We start from the raw sequence: 24030 nt of genomic DNA, 5'->3' as shown, positions 1-24030 counted from the left end.
CACAATAATATTAGAGCAGACTAGTCCCTACAAGCAGCACTCGTTCACGAGTATGACGGACGAGTCAGCCATCACTCGACTCGACCATTTTTAGGGTGCCCAATAACCCGGCCCACCACGCCGCCACATGTCTGGACATTTAGTGAGCATAACTACTCAAGACACTCAACCACGTCATTGCTGCTTAAAATTGCCATATGATAGTTATAGTATACGCACTTTATTAAGTACATAAAAACAAAAGCATGTAACAAATTTTATTTACTTTAATTTGTTTTTCCATAATAAAATTATAATGCATAAAATAATCCCAATGGATTCCCAATAATATTGTTCGGACCTTTCCAAACAACGTGGGCACACATCATTCGATATGTTTGTTATTTTAGGATGTCAAATGAAAAATTGCAAATGAAATTGCTCAATTCATTGGGTCCTCAACAGAATGGGGCCGATGAGAATAATCACATGAGAACGTATACTGACTCGTGTGTCCTACCCTCGTGCTTAATTATGTTTGCCACATATATATTCGTACATTTACAAATAAAACAGTCTTCACACGACACTAAAACCAGGGTATTGTGCCCTCGGAGTAGTGGCAGAGATTTTACAACACAGGACACAAACGAGCATGCGGCTCACTGATGGTAAGTGATTACCGCCGCCCATGAGCACTCGCCACACCAGGGGAAATGCTACTTACATCCGTTTGTCCCCTGTGTTATAAAAAAAAACAAAAAAAAAATAGTTTGTTACCCGCCACACAGCTTTTCCCGCCCCTCTTCCCCCGCACAATATGGACATTATTGTCCACCGCCGTCTAACGAGTGAAGCAACCACCACATGCATCAATTAAACAAAAGGAGCTCCTTAAATATTAAAATGAACTGTATTTACATCGCGAGCGTGGTGTTTTGTGACATTTACAAATAAAACGGCCTTCACACGACGCTAAAACCAGGGTAGGCCCTGTAGGCAGGTGTGCCCTCGGAGTAGTGGTAGAGATTTTACAACACAGGAGACAAACGAGCATGCGGCTCACCTGATGGTAAGTAATTACCGCCGCCCATGAGCACCCGCAACACCAGGGGAAATGCAAGTACGTTGTCTGCCTTTTAAAAAGGAATAAGCTCTTGAAGGTTTCAATATCGTATCGGCTCGGAAATACCAATGCTGGAAGGTGATTCCACAATGTGGTTGTGCGTGGCAAGTTTCTATAAAACCGCACTGTGGAAGACCGCCATTCATCCAGATGATTAGGATGGTATTTTAGTTTCTGGCGGATGGTACGGTGGTGAAACTCAGCAGCAGGTGGTATTAATCCGAACAATTTCTCAGAACACTCCCCGTGATATATATATGCGGTATCAAATACACACGATACAATCTACGGCGCTTGCAACCATTGCTCCGATATTGCCACTGGCCACATATATTTATTTTATTTTTATTTATTAAATCTTTTATGCATAAATACACAAATATAGATGCTTATGGCGGACTTAACACCATGAGGTATTTTCTCCCAGTCAACCATTAGGCAAACAGAGATCTGTGTGAGTGGGCAATGCATTAAAAATATTAATAATAAAAAAAATGTAGGTGTACCATTAAAATAACAATTCAAAAATAATAATAATAATAACAAATATTATAAACTAGTCCATAATTATATGCAATACATAATATTGTTAGAATTCACATCATTATTGTAGAAAAAATCTGATATTTTAAAAATATATTAAAATGAAGAACCCAATGTAAGGATCATTACGGATATTGTAAATAGCGCCATCTAGTATTTATAGACCAACCTACTACACTGACTTTGGTCTATAAATAGGGAGGTCGGTAGTTGAATAATGCTCTTTGGTTGGGTGAGCCGCGGCATTCAGTCGACTAGTGCAGAGCGTGCCGGTTGTGTTTTGGATACTAAAGTGAATTGTATTAGGAATAGGTTCATCCCGGTGTTAGTTGGGCCTGGGGGGAAGCTGCAAGTAGTGAAGGCGAGTGTTAATGCATTGTAAAAGAGCTCTTTAAACCTACACCCGTGTCACAAGTCACGGGCGCTACTTGGGGTTTCCCTTGCGGTAGCCGGCTTCAAAGCCTCAGTCGTCCATCATAATTAGTGCTTCTTACAATATTAAATAAATAATTACACATATACTCAATATTTATAAATATGAAAAATATACTCGTACATATACATACATACACATACAATTAAATATATACCTATACAAATCAACAGTGAATGTTCAGATGCGTAAGTAAGAAAATTGTTATTTAACATTAGAGAAGGAATCATTCTGATTTAGAAAAAGATATTGGCGTAATTTAGATTTAAACATGAATTTGGTAGTGCTAGATTTTATGTCAAGAGGTAAATCATTCTTGTATAATTGTATTAAAAAAAAGGTCTCCACACGACACTCAAATCAGTATTGTACCCTTGGAGTAGTGGTGAAGTTGACCCCGATTTAGCTACACACGAGATGATCTGGAACTTTCCACCACTGCTCCAATATTGTCACCGATTTGGATGTAGTGTGAGGAACGTTTGTGTTACTCTAACAGTAATAATTCCATTACAAAAATCACTTTTGCTGCAGTGATAGTGACTAAAGCTGAGAGGGGTTATGGATCTGCTATCCAATATTGAGTGATAAACCAAATTGAATTTGATAGTACTCCATCAGATGGCAAAACTCTATACGTATTTTTAGTAATATATACATATAAATAAAATTGGATTGTCTGTTTGTAATATTGACATAACCGTTTTTTACTACATTCATATGAATATAAATACGGTTCATACACCAAAATGTCATTTTGTACCATTTTTTGGCCGTCTGTCTGTCTGTTTTTTCCGGCTAATCTCTTAAATGTCTGGACCGATTTTGACGGGACTTTTTTAGCAGGTAGCTGATGTAAAATAAGGAGTAACTTAGGCTACTTTTATTTTAGAATAATAAAGTTAAATTCCAAGCGGATGAAGTCGCGGGAATAGCTAGTATATTTTCTATTCTGTATATATTATGCATTTTATTATTTTATTTATAATTGTTGCTGTGTCATGTTTTAAAAAAATTAACTATAAGACTTTACATACATACATATATCCATATACCTGTACTCATAGATAGGTTAGTCAGAGTGCTCTGTATGTATATGTTTTTTTTTTATATTAAGAATGTATTTATTTCCAAAGACAACACATTCATTTGGTTCGATTATGTCCTTGAGTAATAAAAGAGCAACGTACCAAAAACGTTTTAATTAATATATATTAATTATCCTCGAGTATTATTACATATATATAGTATGTTTTATTGTCAGGTTGTCACAGACGCATTGTCAATTGTAAGATCTATATTTAAAAAGATTGGTGTTGTGTTGTTTAGTAGTGTATCGGCTTTAATTATTATCTTACTATATTGGAGTGGCGGTGTGTATATATGTTCATTCATGTATACATACTGCAAAATTAATTTACTATATTTTAAACTTAAAAAAAAATCTCATCTCCCCTCTTAAGGAGAGGATATGGCAACATATCCCCGGCAGAAGCATAGTCGGCCGGGGTTCAGGGCCCCAGGGAGAAAAACCGGCGTACAATGCGGGCAGAATCTAATAGCACCGCTTTCTGCATCTTTCCCGGGAGTGAGCCGCCCCGGAATCCCAACCGTCTGAGATGTTGTTCCAGACTGGTTGGGATAAGACCGTTCACCGACATAACGATTGGAATGATTTCGGTGGACATCACCCCCCACATTTCGGTCACCTCGTGAGCCAGGTCGAGATATTTCCTCTTTTATTATTATTATAAAAAGTTGTTACCACCCGCTGTCGCTATGTCTGTACAAAGCTTCACTCTTATAGATTTTTAATTTGATATCAACATTATTTTTTGAGATCCATAAAATGTCTATTTTCGTCCATATATCAACATATACCTATCTGTTAGAAAGATCGTAAGTGGTGAACAAACAATAATTTGAACTTATGTCAAATATATAATACTATATACTGTTTTAAACTTGACGCGGTCATTATTTATACGTATAATTAGTAAAAATCACGGGATCTTACCACGTTTTATATTTATTTGCCGAGTTCCCGATATTTCGGTAGTGTTTCAACCACCATGATCACGGGTAAACTGAAGAGCAGCGGGTAGATGGAAAATGAAATCTTTTTACGGGCAGACATATGCGTCTACCTTCACACGTCTTCGTTTGTTGCTACTATTGGAACTCGCTCGATATTCATCTCGGCAAACTGTACTCACAGTATCTTTACGTACATTTAATACACTTTTTGACCGCGTTTTTTGTTTAATTAAACCGCTGCTCTTCAGTTTACCCGTGATCATGGTGGTTGAAACACTACCGAAATATCGGGAACTCAGCAAATAAATATAAAACGTGGTAAGATCCCGTGATTTTTACTAATTATACGTATATATAATATTAATTAAAAATGGCAAAAAAAATCTAAATACTAGCTGTGCCCGCAATTTGACACGCATGAAATTTATAGCCCATATGTTATACTGATGTATAAGCTGTATTATTGTAAAGTTTCATCCAAATCCAAATCCTTTCTAATCTCTTTCCTTTCCAAATCCTAGTAGTTTTTGCTTGATAGAGTACCAAACATCCACATACACAAACTCACAAGATTTCGTGTTCAAAATATTAATAAGAAAAAATCTAAATTATCCAATCCAACACTATGTATTTTAATAACAAATTTCATTAGGAACGTTCAGTTGTTTAGTCCAGAAAATATAACATACAAACATATAGACATTTGTCTATATGTTTGTATGTTATTTACATACGATATCATTTATAATATTAGACAACAATAATGATATGTGGCTAATAGTAGTAACTGATGTGGCCTGCTAACCACTTCTAGTCACTCACCTGTCAACATACAACACTATAAACTCTAATTATAGAACGTACAATAACATTATTATCATGTTTACGTTATCATTATTGAGTAAGCGTTGCAAATATATACATATAATTTAGATATGATTCGTATCTGTCATAGAGTTAATCTGTATTATTGTAAACATGTATAACATTAATTTGAAAAGAATACGAGCTGATTTTCTTGTCAGTTCTTCTCATCTCGAAATCATTAAACTGACGGTAGATTTGACATATCATAAGAATAGAATAGAATAGAAATAATTTATTCAAGTAAACTTAATTTAATCACTTTTGAATAGTCAACATTTTTTTTAAATCTACCGCTTATTCGGAAAGCTGTCTCATCACAAGAAGAATAAGCAAGAAACTTGTGTGTCGCTCTTTTAAACAATTGTAAGTTCACATTTTACAAGTCGAAACGTGTGAATACAAACTACCAACCAGCACTAATTTATTTAGGCTCAAATATAAAAACACAATAAGATTAAATCAGTCATAGTAATAAGAGCAGACCAGTCCCTACAAGCAGCACACGAGTCGGATGAGCTCACTGCGCTCGACCATATTTTAGGGAGCCCAATGACCCGGCCCACCACGTCGCCATATGTCTGGACATTTTAGTGAGCATGACTACTCATTCCACTCGACTACAGTCAAGAAGTCAGAATTCAAAATTCAAAATATCTTTATTCATGTAGGTCTATTACTACATGAATAAAGATATTTTGAATTTTGAATTTCATAGGCTGAGGTGATGAACGTGGGTCATCAAGTTATTCCAAGGAATCATTTTTTTAGCAATTCAGGCGGCAGTCCCGCTGAGTAGGGCACTTATAATCAATCAATGTCTGACTGGATGCTAAGCGCAATTCAATTACGTAGAAATTAATCGAACGAATGTCCATCATTGAATCTTAACTCATCTCGTAACTTTCCTACAAAATACAATTTTAAGGAAGTGTGCCAAGTGATCCTTCTCTAAACTTAGCTCGTAATCAATTCACCGGCCGGGATTTAGTATGTACATATTCGGTTATCAGTGTTAGATTTCGGAAATATGTTTTTTTTTTTAATAATGCTTTATTCATGACCATGGATACAAGTCCTTCAGTCGAATACATTTTTATAATGAATTGAAAACAGTTTTGGGTTGCCGTCCTACCACCATATTTTGCCTGGAAGAAATCGCTGTTTAGCGACAAGGCCGCCCATTGTCGGTTTGTCGGCCTCGGTGGTCTTGCGGTTTAACACCTTACTTCCGATGGTCGCGGGTTCGATTCCTCTCACGGCACAAACATTTGTATTCATGAGTATGATTGTTTGAGTCAGTCTGTGTGTTTTCTATGTATAATATATATGTCACGTCATGTGACAGCCTCGGTGGTCTAGTGGTTTAGCACACCGCTTTACTATCCGATGGTCGTGGGTTCGATTCCTCGCACGGCACAAACATTTGTATTCATGAGTATGATCGTTTGTATCGGTCTGGGTATTTTCTATGTATAATATGTATTTATTTACAAAAAAAAACGTATCCATGTATTTGTATCAGTTGTCTAGTACCCATAACACAAGCTCTGCTTAGCTTGGGACTAGATGGCGCTGTGTGAATTGTCCCGAGATATTATTATTATTATTATTATTTTATATATATATTATATATCTCCCATTGATGGGGTAATAGACTGATCATTGCGGGTAAAAATCACCAAATTTTTAAATTATTGTTATTATTATTATTATTATGTATTTACGAAAAAATATCTATGTATTTGTATCAGTTATTTAGTACCCATAACGCAAGCTTTATCTAGCTTAACTTGGGTCTAGATGGCGCTGTGTGAATTGTCCTGAGATTATTATTATTCTCGGTAATATAGCTTATACCACACATCAGAATAACACATCAGCTATAATATGAAAGGATATTATGTAAATTGGGAGAAATATAATGATGAATGTTGGTTATGAGCGGGGCATTTATACCCGTATTAATAAATATATATTACTAGCTATTCCCGCGACTTCGCGTGGAATTTAACTTTATTTTTCTAAAATAAAAGTAGCCTAAAGAACTTAAAATTATTTTGTTCGTCATAATTTATTCGTTTCATTAGGTTGTGATAGGTTCAAACTAATACAATTACATCCTGCATCATCCCTTATTTTATTCCCATGGGGGTTGAATTTATCAATATCCTATTTAAGTGAAAGTCTTCATCATAGTAGCTCCAATCTTTAATTTCAGTTCAATCAGTCGAAAATCTAAGAAGATTTATACAAACTTTCATCCCCTATTTTATCCCTTTAGGGGTGGAATTTATCAAAATCTCATTGTTAGGGGATGCTTACGTCATAGTAGCTTTATACATGAAAAGTCTCAGCCCGATCGGTTTAAAATTGAGAAAGTTTCATTAAAACTTTCATCCCCTATTTTATTCCCTTGGGGGTAGAATTAATCAATATCCTTTCTTAACAGATGCCTACGTCATAACATCTATCAGCATGTCAAATTTCAGCCCGATCCGTCCAGTGGTTTGGGCTGTGCGTTGATAGATCACTATGTCAGTCACCTTTGAGTTATACATATATATTTAGATATGCACCTATATATATTTTCCCCTTGTGTCACTTAAAATTACATGTGTTAAGAGCGATGCAGACGAAGCAACGCGAGTCAGTTAGTGTAATAATATGCATTAATCAGGCTACATTTTTTTAAAGTAGGTACATACGGATACATGTAAATACATTATCTCTCTTGTCTTAAGCAGTCGGGTAAAAAGGGCTCAAAAGATTTACTATATGACAGCATCTCTGCCGACCTCACAGCGATATCAGTTCACGACCAAACCAAGTGTATGTACTAGTTTGTTTGACCATCCACTGGCAGTACATCTATACATATAAATAAAATTGGAGTGTCTGTTTGTAATATTGAAATAACCGTTTTTTACTACATGCATTTGAATATAAATACGATACATATACCAAAATAATATTTTTTACAATTTTTGTCAGTCTGTTTGTTCCGGAAAATATCTGAAATGGCTGGACCGATTTTGATGGGGCATTTTTGGCAGGTAGCTGATGTAATAAGGAGTAACTTAGGTTACTTTTATTTTAGAAAAATGAAATTGAATTCACAGCTAGTATATAAATAATTATGTAATTATAAACAAGCACAGAATCTAGCACTCACAATACAAGCTCTGCTTGGTTTTGGACTAGATGGCGCTGTGTTATATACGCATGGTTGTTTAAACAGAACACAAACATAACAAAAACGTAAATAAAAAAAATATCTTAGTAATATTATAAATGCGAAAGTTTGTGAATGTGGTTAGAATGCTGGATGTTTCGTATCTTTTCACGCAAAAATACTGAACGTATTTTGATGAGACTTTACATAAAATACAGAATAACATATAGGCTATAAATTTCAAGCGGACGAAATCGCGGGCATTGCTATTTATTACATAGTATAAAAAAAAGTCGCTGTCGCTGTCTGTCCCTATGTATGCTTAAATCTTTAAAACTATGGATTTTGAAGCGGTTTTTTTTAATAGATAGAGTGATTCAAGAGGAAGGTTTATATATATATTTGTATATAATATTTGGATAATTATGTTTATATGTATATAATATTTGGTAGTCGGGGTGGGTAGCCAGTCATTTATTTGCCAGTCATTTTTATCATTTGGCTCATCCGTCATACTCGTGAACGGGTGCTGCTTGTGTGGACTGGTCTGCTCTAATCACTATGACTTATTTTCTCTTATTAATTGTTTAACCAGTTGTTGTATATTGAATGTTTTTTTTCTATTTTATTATTTCATTGAATTAGTGCTTATCGGTGGTTTGTATTCACACACTTAAACTTAAATTGTAAGTAAGAATAAATTATTTAAAAGAGCAACACGCAAGTTTCTTGCTTGTTCTTCTTGTGATGAGACAGCATTCCGAATGAGCGGTAGATTCAAAAAAAAAAAATGTTATGACTATTCAAAAGTGCTTCAATGTAAGTTTATTTGAATAAATGATTTTCTATTCTATTCTATTCTTTAAAAATCATTATTTTGATCATAAAATTGTACGCGAGCCTGAGATATAATTTTAAACCGTCATTCTAACCGAAAACCGAAACGTCGTAAATACCACACCCAGCCAGCCTACATAGGACCTATCAATATATCCGATTAATATTAATGTACAAGGATTATACGTATTTCTGGATCCAGTCATTTATTATTTCGTTCCTTTTAATAACCTTTATCCTGATGAAATTACTTCGTGCGTCTATCAAAAGAGATATATCCCAGTAATAACGGATGATTGTTCTGTGTAAGCCGAGTTTCATCGCGCCCGTATCGATAACAATGATCTCTCGATATGTTATGTTATATACGCAGCAGGCAGTAGGCAGTGCTCCTACATTCACGGACCATGAAAGGAACAGTCGAGCTATATGAAGCCTGTTATTTGATACTAGCTGTTTCCGCGACTCCGTCCGCGTGGAATTTTGTCTTTCAAGTTTCTTGCTCATTCGTCTTGTGATGAGTCTGCATTCCGAATTAGCGGTAGAATAAAAAAACTTGAGTAATCAAAAGTGCTTATGTTAAGTTTATTTGAATAAAGATAATTTCTATTTCTTATTTTTCTAAAATAAAAGTAGCCTAAGTTACTCCTCATTACATCGGCTATCTGCCAAAAATGTACCGTCAAAATCGGTACACCCATTTCAGAGATTAGCCGGAACAATCAGATAGACAAACAGATTGAAATTGAAAAAAATGTTATTTCGGTGTATGTACCGTATTTATATTCATATGCATGTAGTAAAAAATGGTTATGGTTGGTGCCTGTTTGTAATATTGAGTATTACAAACAGACAGTCTAATTTTATTTATATGTAGAGACATATAAAAAAAATACTATGACTTAATATTAAACAATTTTCATTTGTTCAGGGATTTTCCAGTATTGGTATCAAAATATAACACCAAAGGCGGATCCAGGGGGGGGGGTCATGGGGGCCATGACCCCCCTGAACCCAGGACTTAGGTGGACCACTAATTGAACATAATGATTTTATTTATATATTTTGTCACCATACAGATTATATTAATATCAAGTACAATACTTACGTACATTAAAAAAGTATCTACTTTTTACTTGTATCTATTGTTGTCAAAATTAAATTATAAGTTCTTGACTTGAACAAGACTATGTGACCCCCTCGGCACCAAACCTGGACCCACCCTTGTATAACACATATACTATATCCCCATACGTATAATTAGTAAATCACTGATCACGGGATCTTACGTTTTATTTTTATTATGTTCCCGATATTACGGCAGTGTTTCAACCCCATGATCATGAGTAAACTGCAAAATAGTATATCATTACATAGTATAAAACAAAGTCACTGTCGCTGTCTGTCCCTATGTATGCTTAAATCTTTAAAACTACGCAACGGATTTTGAAACGGTTTTTTTTAATTGATAGAGTGATTCAAGAGGAAGTTTTATATATGTAATACATGTACACTCGTGCGAAGCCGTGGCGAGTAGATAGTATGTCTAAACTAACAGTATAAAGAGAAAAGATTTTATTCTAATGATTGTTTTTTTTTACTTTATATCTTATACAGGCTGATTCTTATTGATTACACCGTGATTGTACGGAATCTATAACCTTGTTCGATAAATATTTTATGCAAAATGAATTTAAGAATTTTTCAATTTAAAACAGTAATTCCGGAGATTATTGAGTTCATGTAAACAAACGAAGTCTTCAGCATTATAATCTATACATCTATACATATAAATAAAATTTGAGCGTCTGTTTGTAATATTGAAATAACCGTTTTTTACTACACGCATATGAATATAAATACGGTACATACACCAAAATAACATTTTTTATCATTTTTGTCTGTCTGTCTGTTTGCTCGGGCTAATCTCTGAAATGGCTGGACCCATTTTGACGGGACTTTTTTTGGCAGGTAGCTAATGTAATAAGGAGTAACTTAGGCTACTTTTACCTTAGAAAAATAAAGTTAAACACCACGCCGATGAAGTCGTGGGTACAGCTAGTATAATATATATTTCGAGATCCATACAATAAAATGTGTCAAAAATAAAACAAATCATGCCTATAGGTATGAAAATAATGTGAGATTTATTACATAAAAAAACGCAAATGTCTACAAACAAGACAATTGTGTTGATTACATAGTATGTAAGTAACTCGTCTCTCCAGACGCCTGTATAAAAATAAACAAATTTATTATTCATGTACATATGAAAAACATAACTAGAGTCTTCGAATAATTCACACTGAGAAAAATACGAGTACGCGACCCCAAATACATTTTTAAATGAATTAAATACTTGCAACACCGAAAGGTAACGCGCAAATAAAACTAAAAAAAAGTCACTGATTTTTTTTTATTAACTAACTAATTAATCGGTAGTTCAAAAGTCGCTGTCGCTGTCTGTCCGTCCCTATGTACGCTTAAATATTTAAAACTACGCAACGGATTGTGAAGCGGATTTTTGTAACACACAGAGTGATTATAGAGGAAGGTTTATATATATAATTATATATATATAATACATGTACACCCGTGCGAAGCCGGGGCGAATAGCTAGTTAATAATAAAAAAAAAAGAAAAAATGAACCGATCGGTTCTTGAACATGACTGTATAAGCACAATTCTTTTGCCTTTCTACAAGATTAAGAAGAAATATCGCTTCCTGGCAGGTCATATAGCAATCCCTATAAATATTATTTCTCTGAGTTTAATAGTAGAAAAGATTAGTTAGACTAATGCTGACAAATGGTATTTGAGGTTGTTCGAGTCAAAATAGTTTTATACTAGTACAACTAGATGGCGCTGTATTTTCCATACATATTTCTAAAACACGCTGATAAGATCTTTTTGTCATACTTTATATTGACATGTAATTTTTTTTATATGCACACCTTCCGATTGATTCCCCGTCCAATCTATTTTGAAAGACAAACCATTTTTTTTTAATTTATTTAAATATTAAATATTTTTTCCTTTAAAGTTTTATATTTACACAGAAGTATTATATATCATTTTAAAAGTGTTTAGATAATGATTATGACGGCGTGGTTTAATCTAAACCTAAATCTAGCTAAATATATATAATATAACTCAAAGGTGACTGACATAGTGATCCATCAACGCACAGCCCAAACCACTGGACGGATCGGGCTGAAATTTGGCATGCAGGTACATGTTATGACGTAGGCATCCGTTAAGAAAGGATTTTGATTAATTCTACCCAAGGGGATAAAATAGGGGATGAAAGTTTGTATGAAACTTTGTCAATTTTAAACCGATCGGGCTGAGACTTTGCATGCATAAATCTACTATGACGTAGGCATCGCCTAAGAATGAATTTTGATAAATTCCACCCCTAAGGGGATAAATTAACGCGAGCGAAGCCGCGGGCAAAAGCTAGTTGACTTATATAAAAAGAGGCAATTCTAGCTTATACTTTTGACTTGTCATTTTTCTATTCAATCGACGATATATAACAGACAGACGATATGTAACGTACATGTAGTACATCCGTGCGAAGCCGGGGCGAGTAGTTAGTTATTATATATGTCATAACAACATTATATGTATAAAATGTTTTCTCCAATTTGTTGCTTACTGAAATTGCTCGTTGTTCTCTCGGAGTGTTCACACTAATGTACTATGTAGATTAATGTTATTTTTACGACCCCACTATATCACAATTACTTGTGCACATTCAACTTGTATATATATCCTTACTACTATTATAAATACGATAGTAACTGTTTGTCTGTCTGTTTGTTTCACTTACAGGCCTATACCACTGAACCGATTAAAAAAAAATTTGGTACACAGATAGTCTAGACCCTGAGAAAGGACATAGGCTACTTTTAAACGCAAAAAGAGGGTTGTAAGGGGTTGAAAGGGGAGGTAAAGTTTGTATGGAATATTTTCATTTTTAAAGCTAGAAGCTTGAAACTTATTTCTTAGGCTGCTGATTAAATATAAATAAATGTGACATTCAAAGTTTGTAAAAATGTTACTCTTAAAGGAGTCAAAAAATAGGGGATGAAAGTTTTTATAGAAATTCGTCATTTCTGAAGCTAGAACGATGAAACTTTTTCTTTTTGTATTTTTGGGTTAGATAATTGAATATGTTTCTTTTTTTTGGTCACTATAATAGGCGAACGAAGTCGCGGACACAGCTAGTATACTATATACAGAACTGTCATACATAAAACAATCTCATAACCACTCATGATGTTGTATTACCATGCAGAAAATACTATGAAAATGCGAGCGCAATTACACATATATATTTTCAAGGATTACAATTATCACTAGCTACCTACCTGGCTTCGCCCAGGTGTACATGTATTATATAAACCTTCCTCTAGAATCATTCTATCTATTAAAAGGAACCGCTTCAAAATCCGTTGCGTAGTTTTAAAGATTTAAGCATACATAGGGACAGACATTTTTGTTGTCTGACTATGACAGACAGCGACTTTATTTTATACTATGTAATAATATTTTCGAAGAAGTAAGACGAAGTCTCAGCCTGATCGGTTTAAAATTGACAAAGTTTCATACAAAGTTTCATCCCCTATTTTATCCCCTTTGGGGTACTACTACTTGGGGGTAGAACTAATCAAAATCCTTTCTTAGCGGATGCCTACGTTATAACATCTACCTGCATGCAAAATTTCAGCCCGATCCGTCCAGTGGTTTGGACTGTGCGTTGATAGATCACTATGTCAGTCACCTTTGAGTTATATATATATATATATATATAGATTAAGTGTGTATGTATATCTGTATATTATAATTTACTAACATAGTTCATAAGTTGTTTACTGACACAATATGGATGTAATCCGAATTAAATAAATAAAATATAAATGAAACAAAGCATACAAAGATCATGGAGTTAATGCAAAAATACAACAGCTCAAACCATATGTACAGTAAAGTGTCTACGACGGAAACTACGAAAATAGGCGCGGCGTGACAATAGAATAAATTTGGGAAAAAGAATGGATAGCAATCCACCTCGGATAATATGGCGATAGGTCTTGGTTATAAAGATGTGAGTAAAGGAAGTGAGTAACATTAGACGCACAATGGTGTTCTTATGGGGACCGGTTTATTGAGGTTACAGCTGGAAATTGAATTTTGTTTAATGATATACTCGTAAATCTAATACTATATTATTATGTACTAGCTTTTCGCACGGCTATACCGACGACCTCGGTGGTCTAGCGGTCTAGCACACCGCTTTACGTCCGATGGTCGCGGGTTCGATTCCTCGCACGGCACAAACATTTGTGTTCATGAGTATGACTGTTTGTATCAGTCTGGGTGTTTGCTATGTATAATATGTATTTACGAAAAATAAATATCAATGTATTTGTATCAGTTATCTAGTACCTATAACACAAGCTTTAGCTGGCTTAACTTGGATCTAGATGGCGCTGTGTGAATTGTCCTGAGATTATAAGAATATATAAGATAAGATTATATAAGCCTTCTTCTAGAATCACTCTGAAAATCGACAGAGACTTTGTTTTATACTATGTGATGATAGATATAGATATAAATATCGACATAGATAATGTTATTTGAAGAGAGAAGCTGAGATTTCACTGTTTATATATAATTATACATCAAGTTGCAATTCCAACTGATAGATCATAAGCATATGTAATAGGCGTATATGAGTAACAATATTTTGAATTGATTGACTTTCAAAAGCTGAGTTTATGAAGGTATGTCATGTTGAATAGAAGATTTCTTGAAATACAAGAAGCTTTATAACGTAATTCTTTATATATTATGGAAAACACCCGACCCGACCGATACAAACAATCATACTCATGAACACAAATGTTTGTGCCGTGCGAGGAAATGAACCCGCGACCATCGGACGTAAAGCGGCGTGCTAGACCGCTACACCACCGAGGTCATCAGTAAATAAAAAAAAATTGAATGTAAAATATATTATTGGTTGGGAAATGCTATTTGGGCCTCTGAAGAGTGCAGGTCGCTCGCCGGCGGTTAATTCCTGCGGGGACCCTTGACCCTTCTAAACCTGACCCTGTGTTTGGACCATTGATTTTTAAACGCTCCACAAACTCTACATTTTGCCACCGCAAGAAATTTGGTACGTATTGCATGAAACGACTTGCCAATTTAGGCAAACTTAATGATTGATAACATAACCTAAAATGAGAGAGCAGTAGTTGGAAAGTGGGCTAGTGGTTGGAAATCACTTACGCCGGAAAGTTGTGAGTTCGAATTTGATAGACACAAAAAAATATTTTATTTATTTGTACACTTCAATGGTTATATACAAAATATTTAACACCAATCCCTCCATTAAGCTCAAGACTTGTGTTGCAGGAATCAGATATCTTTAAGTACAGAAACTTTAACAGGTTCCAGTTCAACGAGGTACAACATTAAACAAAATTATATCGATAAGTAATAATAATAAACCCAGCAAATAGGCTGAGAAAGCGAAACATACAAATAATTATAATCTCAGGACATTTCACACAGCGCCATCTAGACCCAAGTTAAGCGAGCTAAAGCTTGTGTTACGGGTACTAGATATCTGATATACATATACATATATATTTTTTTGAAAGTACATACATATTATACATAGAAAACAGCCAGACCGATACAAACAATCATAGTTATGAATACAAAATGTTTGTGCCGTGCGAGGAACCGAATCGTATGTAGGTAACCACTAGGTTGCGGGGGTAGCGGATTGTGAGTAATGTGGACTGATGACCACATGATCAACAATATACCATGACAGATTGACTCCACGCAGTCCTGGAAATCATTATGATGTTTGTTTTTAAAGAATATTTCATGAATTTGTCAAGATGGTAGTGTTACCGTTAACCGTTCGCCATCTTGCCCCGCTAAAGCAGATTTCAGCGACTACAACGCCATCCGGTTTAAGTGAGATAACCACCACAATATATATTTTATTTAATTAATATTATTTATGCCTATAAACTTGAAGTAAATATATAAATAGTAAATATTAAATTTAATTATAATTATGACATAAAATGTATGTTCTAGAAGTTTGATATTGATGTTTATTATTGAGTACAAAATATGTTCTGATTTGACCATAACAGTCCCACGTACCTACTGACTTTAAAAAGAACCACCATATTGTGTTCACAGACCAGTTCGATTTAGATGCTCGATGTGAAGTACATATAAGTGATAGAAGACATTAATAGTCTCATTGCTGCTGCCACCCCGTAACATCAGGCTAGGCTTACCTGACCATCTTATCATCCTACAGTGGTGCCCCGCTAGTGTAAACCACTAATGCAAACGAGTGCACCATTTCATTATCATCTATTAAAAAAAAACCACTAAACCACAAATTATTAATTATCCATAGTGGATTATTCCATTATCAATCATTAAAAAACCAATAAACTGCATGTTTCCATTCTGATAAGCGATCAATATTTTTTTTTTAATTTTGATCAATAGTTTTTTTTTAAAACTAATGTTTTCAACATTAGTTTAAAAAAAAAACGCTAATTGCAATAGTAAGAGAACTCGTGGATTTTGTCGCTACATCTAAATCTCTCATTACAGATTGTTATCTTAAGCTGTCTAGGAATGTAACGACCATATCAACTCGCTATCAATACAGAACGGTGGAGTCAATTTGTCTTATAAATCCGACTATGTGGAGCGGTTATTTGTTGATTATATTTCTATTACTAGCTGTACCGGCAAACGTTGTTTTGCCATATAAATTAATAACACTATACTACTACTGGTCTGCTCTAATCACTATGACTGATTTCCTCTTATTAATTGTTTAACCAGTTGGTTATGTATTCAATATTTTTTCTATTTGAGTATTTAATTGAATTAGTGCTAATTGGTGGTTTGTATTCACACACTTAAACTTAAAAATGTAAAGTAATAATAAAATTATTTAAAAGAGCAACACGCAAGTTGCTTGCTCGTTCTTCTTGTGATGAGACAGCTTTCCGAACGAGCGGTAGATTAAAAAAAAATGTAATGACTATTCAAAAGTGCTTCAATGTAAGTTTATTTGAATAAATGATTTTCTATTCTATTCTATTCTATAAAAAAATAGGGGTTCGTGATAGAAGGGCGAAAATTTCAACACTTTATTCGCATTAGAAAGTAGTCTATGTTCTTTCTCAGGGTTTATACTATTTGTGTACCAAATTTCATTTAAATCGGTTCAGTAGTTTTGTCGTGAAAGCGAGACAGACAGACAGACAGACAGACAGAGTTACTTTCGCATTTATAATATTAGTAAGTATTCATATGTCTCTACGCATTACTTTATTTTTCAATGTATATAAATATATATAATAATATATCTAACACTTTTGGCTACTAGATGGCGCTGACTATTTATTTATTAAAATTTTTCATTTTGCCCAAAAAATAAAAAATAATTTTAGGGTTGGACAACCCTTATCACTTAGGGGTACGAAAGTAGATAGTAGCCGATTATCAGACCTACTGAATATGCATATAATATTTCATAAAAATCGGTCGAGCCGTTTCAGAGGAGTATGGTAACTAACATTGTGACACGAGAATTTTATATATATAAGATAAATTCATTGACATTTCCAATTCGAAATGTTTTTAAAATAATATAATTTTAAGTTTCTTGCTAAATTTTTTTAGATACTTCATTACAATATGCATTAAAACATTCAATTACCACTATATATGGAATTAATACATTATTAGTAGGTATAGAATTAAAAAAAAAACATAACATTCCAATGTCGTTCAATCGGAATTGGTTTCAAAGAACGTAGTACCTAGTACCAATTTGTATATCGTAGACATCAAACAACATCGATGCACGTAATCCAATGCCACTTTATAACTATAATAGCTATTTTATTGTTTCTAATGAACTGCAACGAATTCCAAACATATTGTTATGTTGGTATCATCAAATTCCCAAGAGAAGATTAGTTAGTTTAGTATTTTTAACACTCAACGAATGCGTCCTTGTATTGTTTGCGGAGTTTATTTTAATTGCTTACGCTAATTATTACAATTGGCAACACTTGTAACTTAATCCTGCATTGCGTTTGTTGGGGCAATATGTCTCCAGTGTAATCAAACCAATTAACTCCTGGCAGAAGTTACTCCTCACGACGCCACCCATATACCTTACATGGTATTTCACTTACAAAACGTCCCCTACATACCCTCACTGAACTGACTGTCATATCCTCATTTTATATTATCTATACATATAAATAAAATTGGAGTGTCTGTTTGTAATATTGAAATAATCGTTTGTTACTACATGCATGTGAATATAGATACGGTACATAGATATACCAAAATAACATTTACAATTTTTGTCTGTCTGTTTAGTCCGGTTAATCCCTAAAATGGCTGGACCAATTTTGACGGGACTTTTTTTAGCAGATAGCTGATGTAATAAGGAGTAACTTAGGCTATTTTTATTTTAGAAAAATAAAGTTAAATTCCACGCGGACGAAGTCGCGGGTACAGCTAGTTAATGAATAAAATTGAAGAGTCTGTTCATGATTGCAAATTACCAGCTTTCCAATAAATGAATGAAAATATATTACTAGCTGTGCTCGCGGCTTCACCCTATTATTTTTAGCCTATGATATATAAGCTACATTAATGTAAAGTTTCATTAAAATCCGTTCAGTAGTTTTTGTGTGAAAGAGTAACAAACATCCATACACACAAACTTTTGCGTTTATAATATTAATAGGATATACGGTACTCACATTGCAATGATATTTTATTTGTGTCTGTTTGTTTTATTTGCTAATCTCTGAAACTGTTAGACCGATTTTGACGGGACTTGGCATGGTCATGGTATGCTGAAGAGCGAGGAGCATGTCTTAAAGAAAGTATATAACATGAACGTGGATGGAAAGGGAGAAATGGACAGGACTTTGTGAAAATAATAATAATAATAATAATAATAATAAAAATAATAATAACCCAATCGTCCTCTCAACTACAGGTGTCATACCGAAACACATGCATCAGTCACTAAATACCCTGAACTTGCCCCCTAATATATACTGCCAACTACAGAAGGCTGTAGTTCTAAATACATGCCGGATTGTTAGAAAGTTTCTACAGATAGATTAGGCCTACATTTGTATATCCACCTGATATAGAACATTGTTATGTACTTGGCTTAGGCCCGTACATACCAAGATTACCGGCGAAAGTCGAGAAAAAATAATATAAAAAAATAATAATAATAATAATTATTATTATTATTATTATCCTGGGGCCCTGAACCCCGGCCGACTGTGCTTCTGCCGGGAGTAAGTTGCCATCTCCTCTCCTTAAGGGGAGATGAGATTTTTTGGAAGTTGGGAATAATAATAATAATAATAATCTCAGGACAATTCACACAGCGCCATTTAGACCCAAGTTAAGCTAGCTAAAGCTTGTGTTATGACTACTAGATAACTGATGCAAATACATAAATTTTTTTTTCGTAAATACATACATATTATACATAGAAAACACCCAGACCGATACAAACAGTCATACTCATGAATACAAATATTTGTGCCGTGTAAGGAATCTAACCCGCGACCATCGATCCTAAAGCGGTGTGGTAGACCGCTAGACCACCGAGGTCGTCAAAACTGTTATATATAAATGAAAAGTTTATCTCTCATATATAATGGCCTGTATACAGTAGAATAAGAGAACATACTGCGCTGACCATAAATGTTGGGATAAAGGGAAAGGCAAAAATAAACCTATACACTCGTCAATCTAATCTAATCACACATGTCACAATACATACATGCATGCCTCTTACTTGTTATACTGTAATTATTTATTTAAAAAAAACAATCTATTAAAAAGAGCAACACACAAGTTTCTTGCTCATTCTTCTCGTGATTAATCTGCATTCTTAATCTTCAGTACTTGTAATGAGTTTATTTGAATAAAGATTATTTCTATTTCTATTTCTATTTCACAATCTTTAAGAAACTTGTATTACGGTGCAATTCATTATTACATTTTTTTTTAGTGGATGATAATGGAATGGTGCACCCACCTGCGCTAACGGTTTACAATGGCGTGGCACCAATGGAGTAGAATTAATCAAAATCCTTTCTTAACAGATGCCTACGTCATAACATCTACCTGCATGCCAAATTTCAGCCCGATCCGTCCAGTGGTTTGGGCTGTGCGTTGATAGATCACTATGTCACTCACCTTTGAGTTATATATATTTAGATGTGTTACATCCATACAAAAGTATATAAAAAGTTGTATTACGAAGATATTTCTCTAATCCCAGAAACGAACCAGGGACCTTTAGATAAAGGGTAGTAGATACTAAATAAAATAAACTGACCAAGAAGATTTCGGGTATGAATTACTAGGAATCATAATAGCGCAAGTTACAGAGAGAGGCTGCAACAGATAAAACTTACGAAGTGGGACAAACTTTTGGTCTCTTCAGAGGAATGCTATCTCGTGTAGGCGACATTTCAGAAATAATTATTTGACATTTCCAGGCGACCTCTTTCGATCGTGTTCGATCTGAATCTGATCTGATTTCTTGCGTATGATTTATGAGGTTTATTATAAAACTAGCTGTATTCGCGACTTCGTCCGCGTGGAACTTTATTTTTCTAAAATAAAAGTAGCCTAAGTTACTCCTTATTACATCGGCTACCTGCCAATAAAATTTCCGTTAAAATCGGTCCAACCATTTCAGAGATTAGCCGGAATAAAGAGACAGACAGACAAAAATTGTTATAAAAATATTTTGGTGTATGTACCATATATTTATATTCATATGCATGTACTAAAAAACGGTTATTTCAATATTACAAACAGACACTCCAATTTTATTTATATGCATAGATTAAGGTATTACGGGTATATACAATGAGTAGTGTAAGTATATTAACAAGAAATAATAATAATAATAAAAGGCATGTGTTCCATATACAGGATAATTAAAAAGAAAAAAAGGAAGTCGCTACAAAGAAAGCGGTAGATATTATTTATGATCATCTGCTTCTTCCTTATCCCATTTATTTGTGGTCAGCGCAATATGTTTTTCGTTCCATTCATCTCTGTTCGCAGTCATCTCGTTATTTACTCCCTTTCTCACCATATCATCTTTCACACAGTCCATCCATCTCTTTTTCGGTCTTCCTCTACCCTTATAACCATCCACATTCATATGTAACACCGTCCATAGGATATGATCTTCATTCCTACGCATTACATGCCCATACCACGATAGACGATTACTCTTTAACCTCTCCGACATCGGTGCCACATCGGCAGATATTATAAATTGTAAATTAATAACTCTGACTGATTTATTAATTGTTTAACAAGTTGTTCTGTATTCAATATTTTTTTTATTTAATTATTTAATTAAATTAAACTTAAATTGTAAAGTAAGAATAAAATTATTTAAAAGAGCAACACACAAGTTTCTTGTTCGTTCTTCTTGTGATGAGACAGCTTTCCGAATGAGCGGTAGATTAAAAAAAAATGTGTTGACTATTCAAAAATGCTTCAATGTGGTGGACGACCTCGATGGTCTAACGGTCTAGCACACCGCTTTACGACCGATGGTCGCGGGTTCGATTCCTCGTATATTCATGAGTATGATTATTTGTATCGGTCTGGGTGTTTTTTGTGTTAAAAAAGAAAACTATGTATATGTATCAGCTATCTAGTACTCATAACACAGGCTTTACCTAGCTTAACTTGGGTCTAGATGACGCTGTGTGAATTGTCCTGAGATTATTATTATAATGCAAGTTTAATTGAATAAATGATTTTCTATTCTATTCTATTCTAATTAAAAGCAATCCTCTTTCCACCAGCTAGCATTAGTTAAGTTATTGTTAACTTACCTTTGACGTCGACATCTTTGTCCCGTCCATATCTTGTAAACACGAAGAACAAAGCCACTAGTACCAGCTGGAACGCTATCAGCGGCATGTACTTCATTGCACTGAGTTTTAGCACCATTTCGAAGTCTTGAAATCTGTAGAAGATTCATTTATTTTAGCTATGGTTTCCGTAATTTTACAGTAAACAGTTGGGAGGTGTAAAGTAGATAAATTATGTACCCTGTTGGGCACAGCAGGAACAAGAAGAGACGAAGACGAGTTCATTTTTATATAGTTATAATTAAAATTAATAACGCTATAAAAATAGAGGTTAGTGAAAGAAGGGTGACAATTTAGGGTTGTATGTATTTCTTAATGACACATAATAAAAAAATTAAAATAAAAGAAATTGCCTAAAAAATAAAAAAATAATGTTAGGGGGTGGACAACCCTTATATGATTTTTGAATTTATCTTATATATAAAATTCTCGTGTCACAATGTTAGTTACCATACTCCTCTAAAACGGCTTGACTGATTTTTATGAAATTTTATATGCATATTCAGTAGATCTGAGAATCGGCTACTATTTTTCATACCCCTAAGTGATAAAGGTCCACCCCTAACTTTATTTTTTTATTTTTTGGACGATTTTAATTTACATGGCTAAATAACGTTGGCGGGGTCAGCTAGTATCTATACGTACAATAAAACTCGAATTTCTGTATATAGGAAAAAAACGCCAAAAACCGAGTCAACGGGATGTTAGAAGAGAAATAACAAACCCAGGACAATTTACTAATAAAAAACATGTCGCTATATATATGTATATATTTATATATATTATGTATATATACATGTGCCATATTACCGCATGCATCCCTATGTAAAGTGCGAATACTGTAACTACCATATAGTAATTTGAAGGTGGAATGAGTAGTTATGCTCACTAAAATGTCCAGACATGTGGCGGCGTGGTGGGCCGGGTCATTGGGGTCTCAAAAATATGGTCGAGCGCAGTGATAGCTGGCTCATCCGTCATACTCGTGAACGAATGCTGCTTGTAGGGACTGGTCTACTCTTATCACTACAACTGATATAACCTTATTGTATATTTATATTTGACTCTAATAAATTAGTTTAATATTTGTCTCTTGGGTGTCGGTCAGTTTGTGGATGACAATGTGGTGATGTTGTTGTAATCTTAACTACACTAATTAAACACGCACTCCCATATGGATTGGCTGTTTCCTTGTTAAACACCATGTTCTAAATTTAACAAGCACCACAATATGTTTTAACTCATTCGACCAAAACAACGAAAATATATTATTACTGTGTTTTTTATTTAAAAAACAAACACCCACACCTTTTTCCAGCGAACGAAATATCCATAAATATTATATAGCAGATTTTTTAAAATCACACAAAGAACGTAACAGTGTACTGACAATTGATATTTTTGTTGAATATAATTAACAAAATATGATACTTTGTGCTCGTTAATGAATACTTTGAACCTGTCCACGGCAGGTAACAGTTGTTTGTAATGTTACTGAAATAATTAACGTCCACAGCCAATGATATAATAATATATAACATTTCATTAAACCATACAAATTGAGGGCGTTAATAATAATAATATCTCAGGACAATTCACACAGCGCCATCTAGTCCCAAACTAAGCAGAGCTTGTGTTATGGGTACTAGACAACTGATATTTTTTTTTATACCACTTAGGTGGCAAACAAGCATACGGCCCATCTGATGGTAAACGGTTACCGTAGCCTATGGACGCCTGAAACACCAGGGGTGTCACATACGCGTTGCCGACCCCTAAGAAACCTTAATATACCCTTCTTGAAAAACCCCATGCTGTAGTCTCTCGAGAAAACCTCGGCAGGTAGTTCATTCTACAATCTAAGTGTACGCGGGAGGAAGATCCTCTGAAACCGCACTGTCCAGCGTGTGGGGATGAATTCCCTGTCGATGGCGAGCGGTGCGATGGTAAAAGGTAGCCGTAGGCATCATGTCAAACAATTCATCAGAACACAGTCCGTTGTATATTCGGT

General features: G+C 34.3%; 1 protein-coding gene across 1 annotated transcript in view; it reads right to left on the bottom strand.

The window, feature by feature from the left end:
• The window catches only part of LOC131855563 (ammonium transporter Rh type A), a 56345-nt gene extending 34247 nt beyond the window's left edge, over positions 1-22098 (bottom strand). The window contains exon 1 of the mRNA XM_059206838.1: positions 21981-22098. Within this exon, the coding sequence (XP_059062821.1) occupies positions 21981-22098 (118 nt within the window). The remainder of the gene's footprint in view (positions 1-21980) is intronic.
• Positions 22099-24030: the final 1932 nt, after the last annotated feature.

This window comes from Achroia grisella, unplaced genomic scaffold (genome assembly GCF_030625045.1).
Source record: "Achroia grisella isolate CSIRO2021 unplaced genomic scaffold, CSIRO_AGI_Agris_v1 utg146, whole genome shotgun sequence".
NCBI lineage: Eukaryota > Metazoa > Arthropoda > Insecta > Lepidoptera > Pyralidae > Achroia > Achroia grisella.
This window is presented reverse-complemented; position numbering and strand designations above follow the sequence as displayed.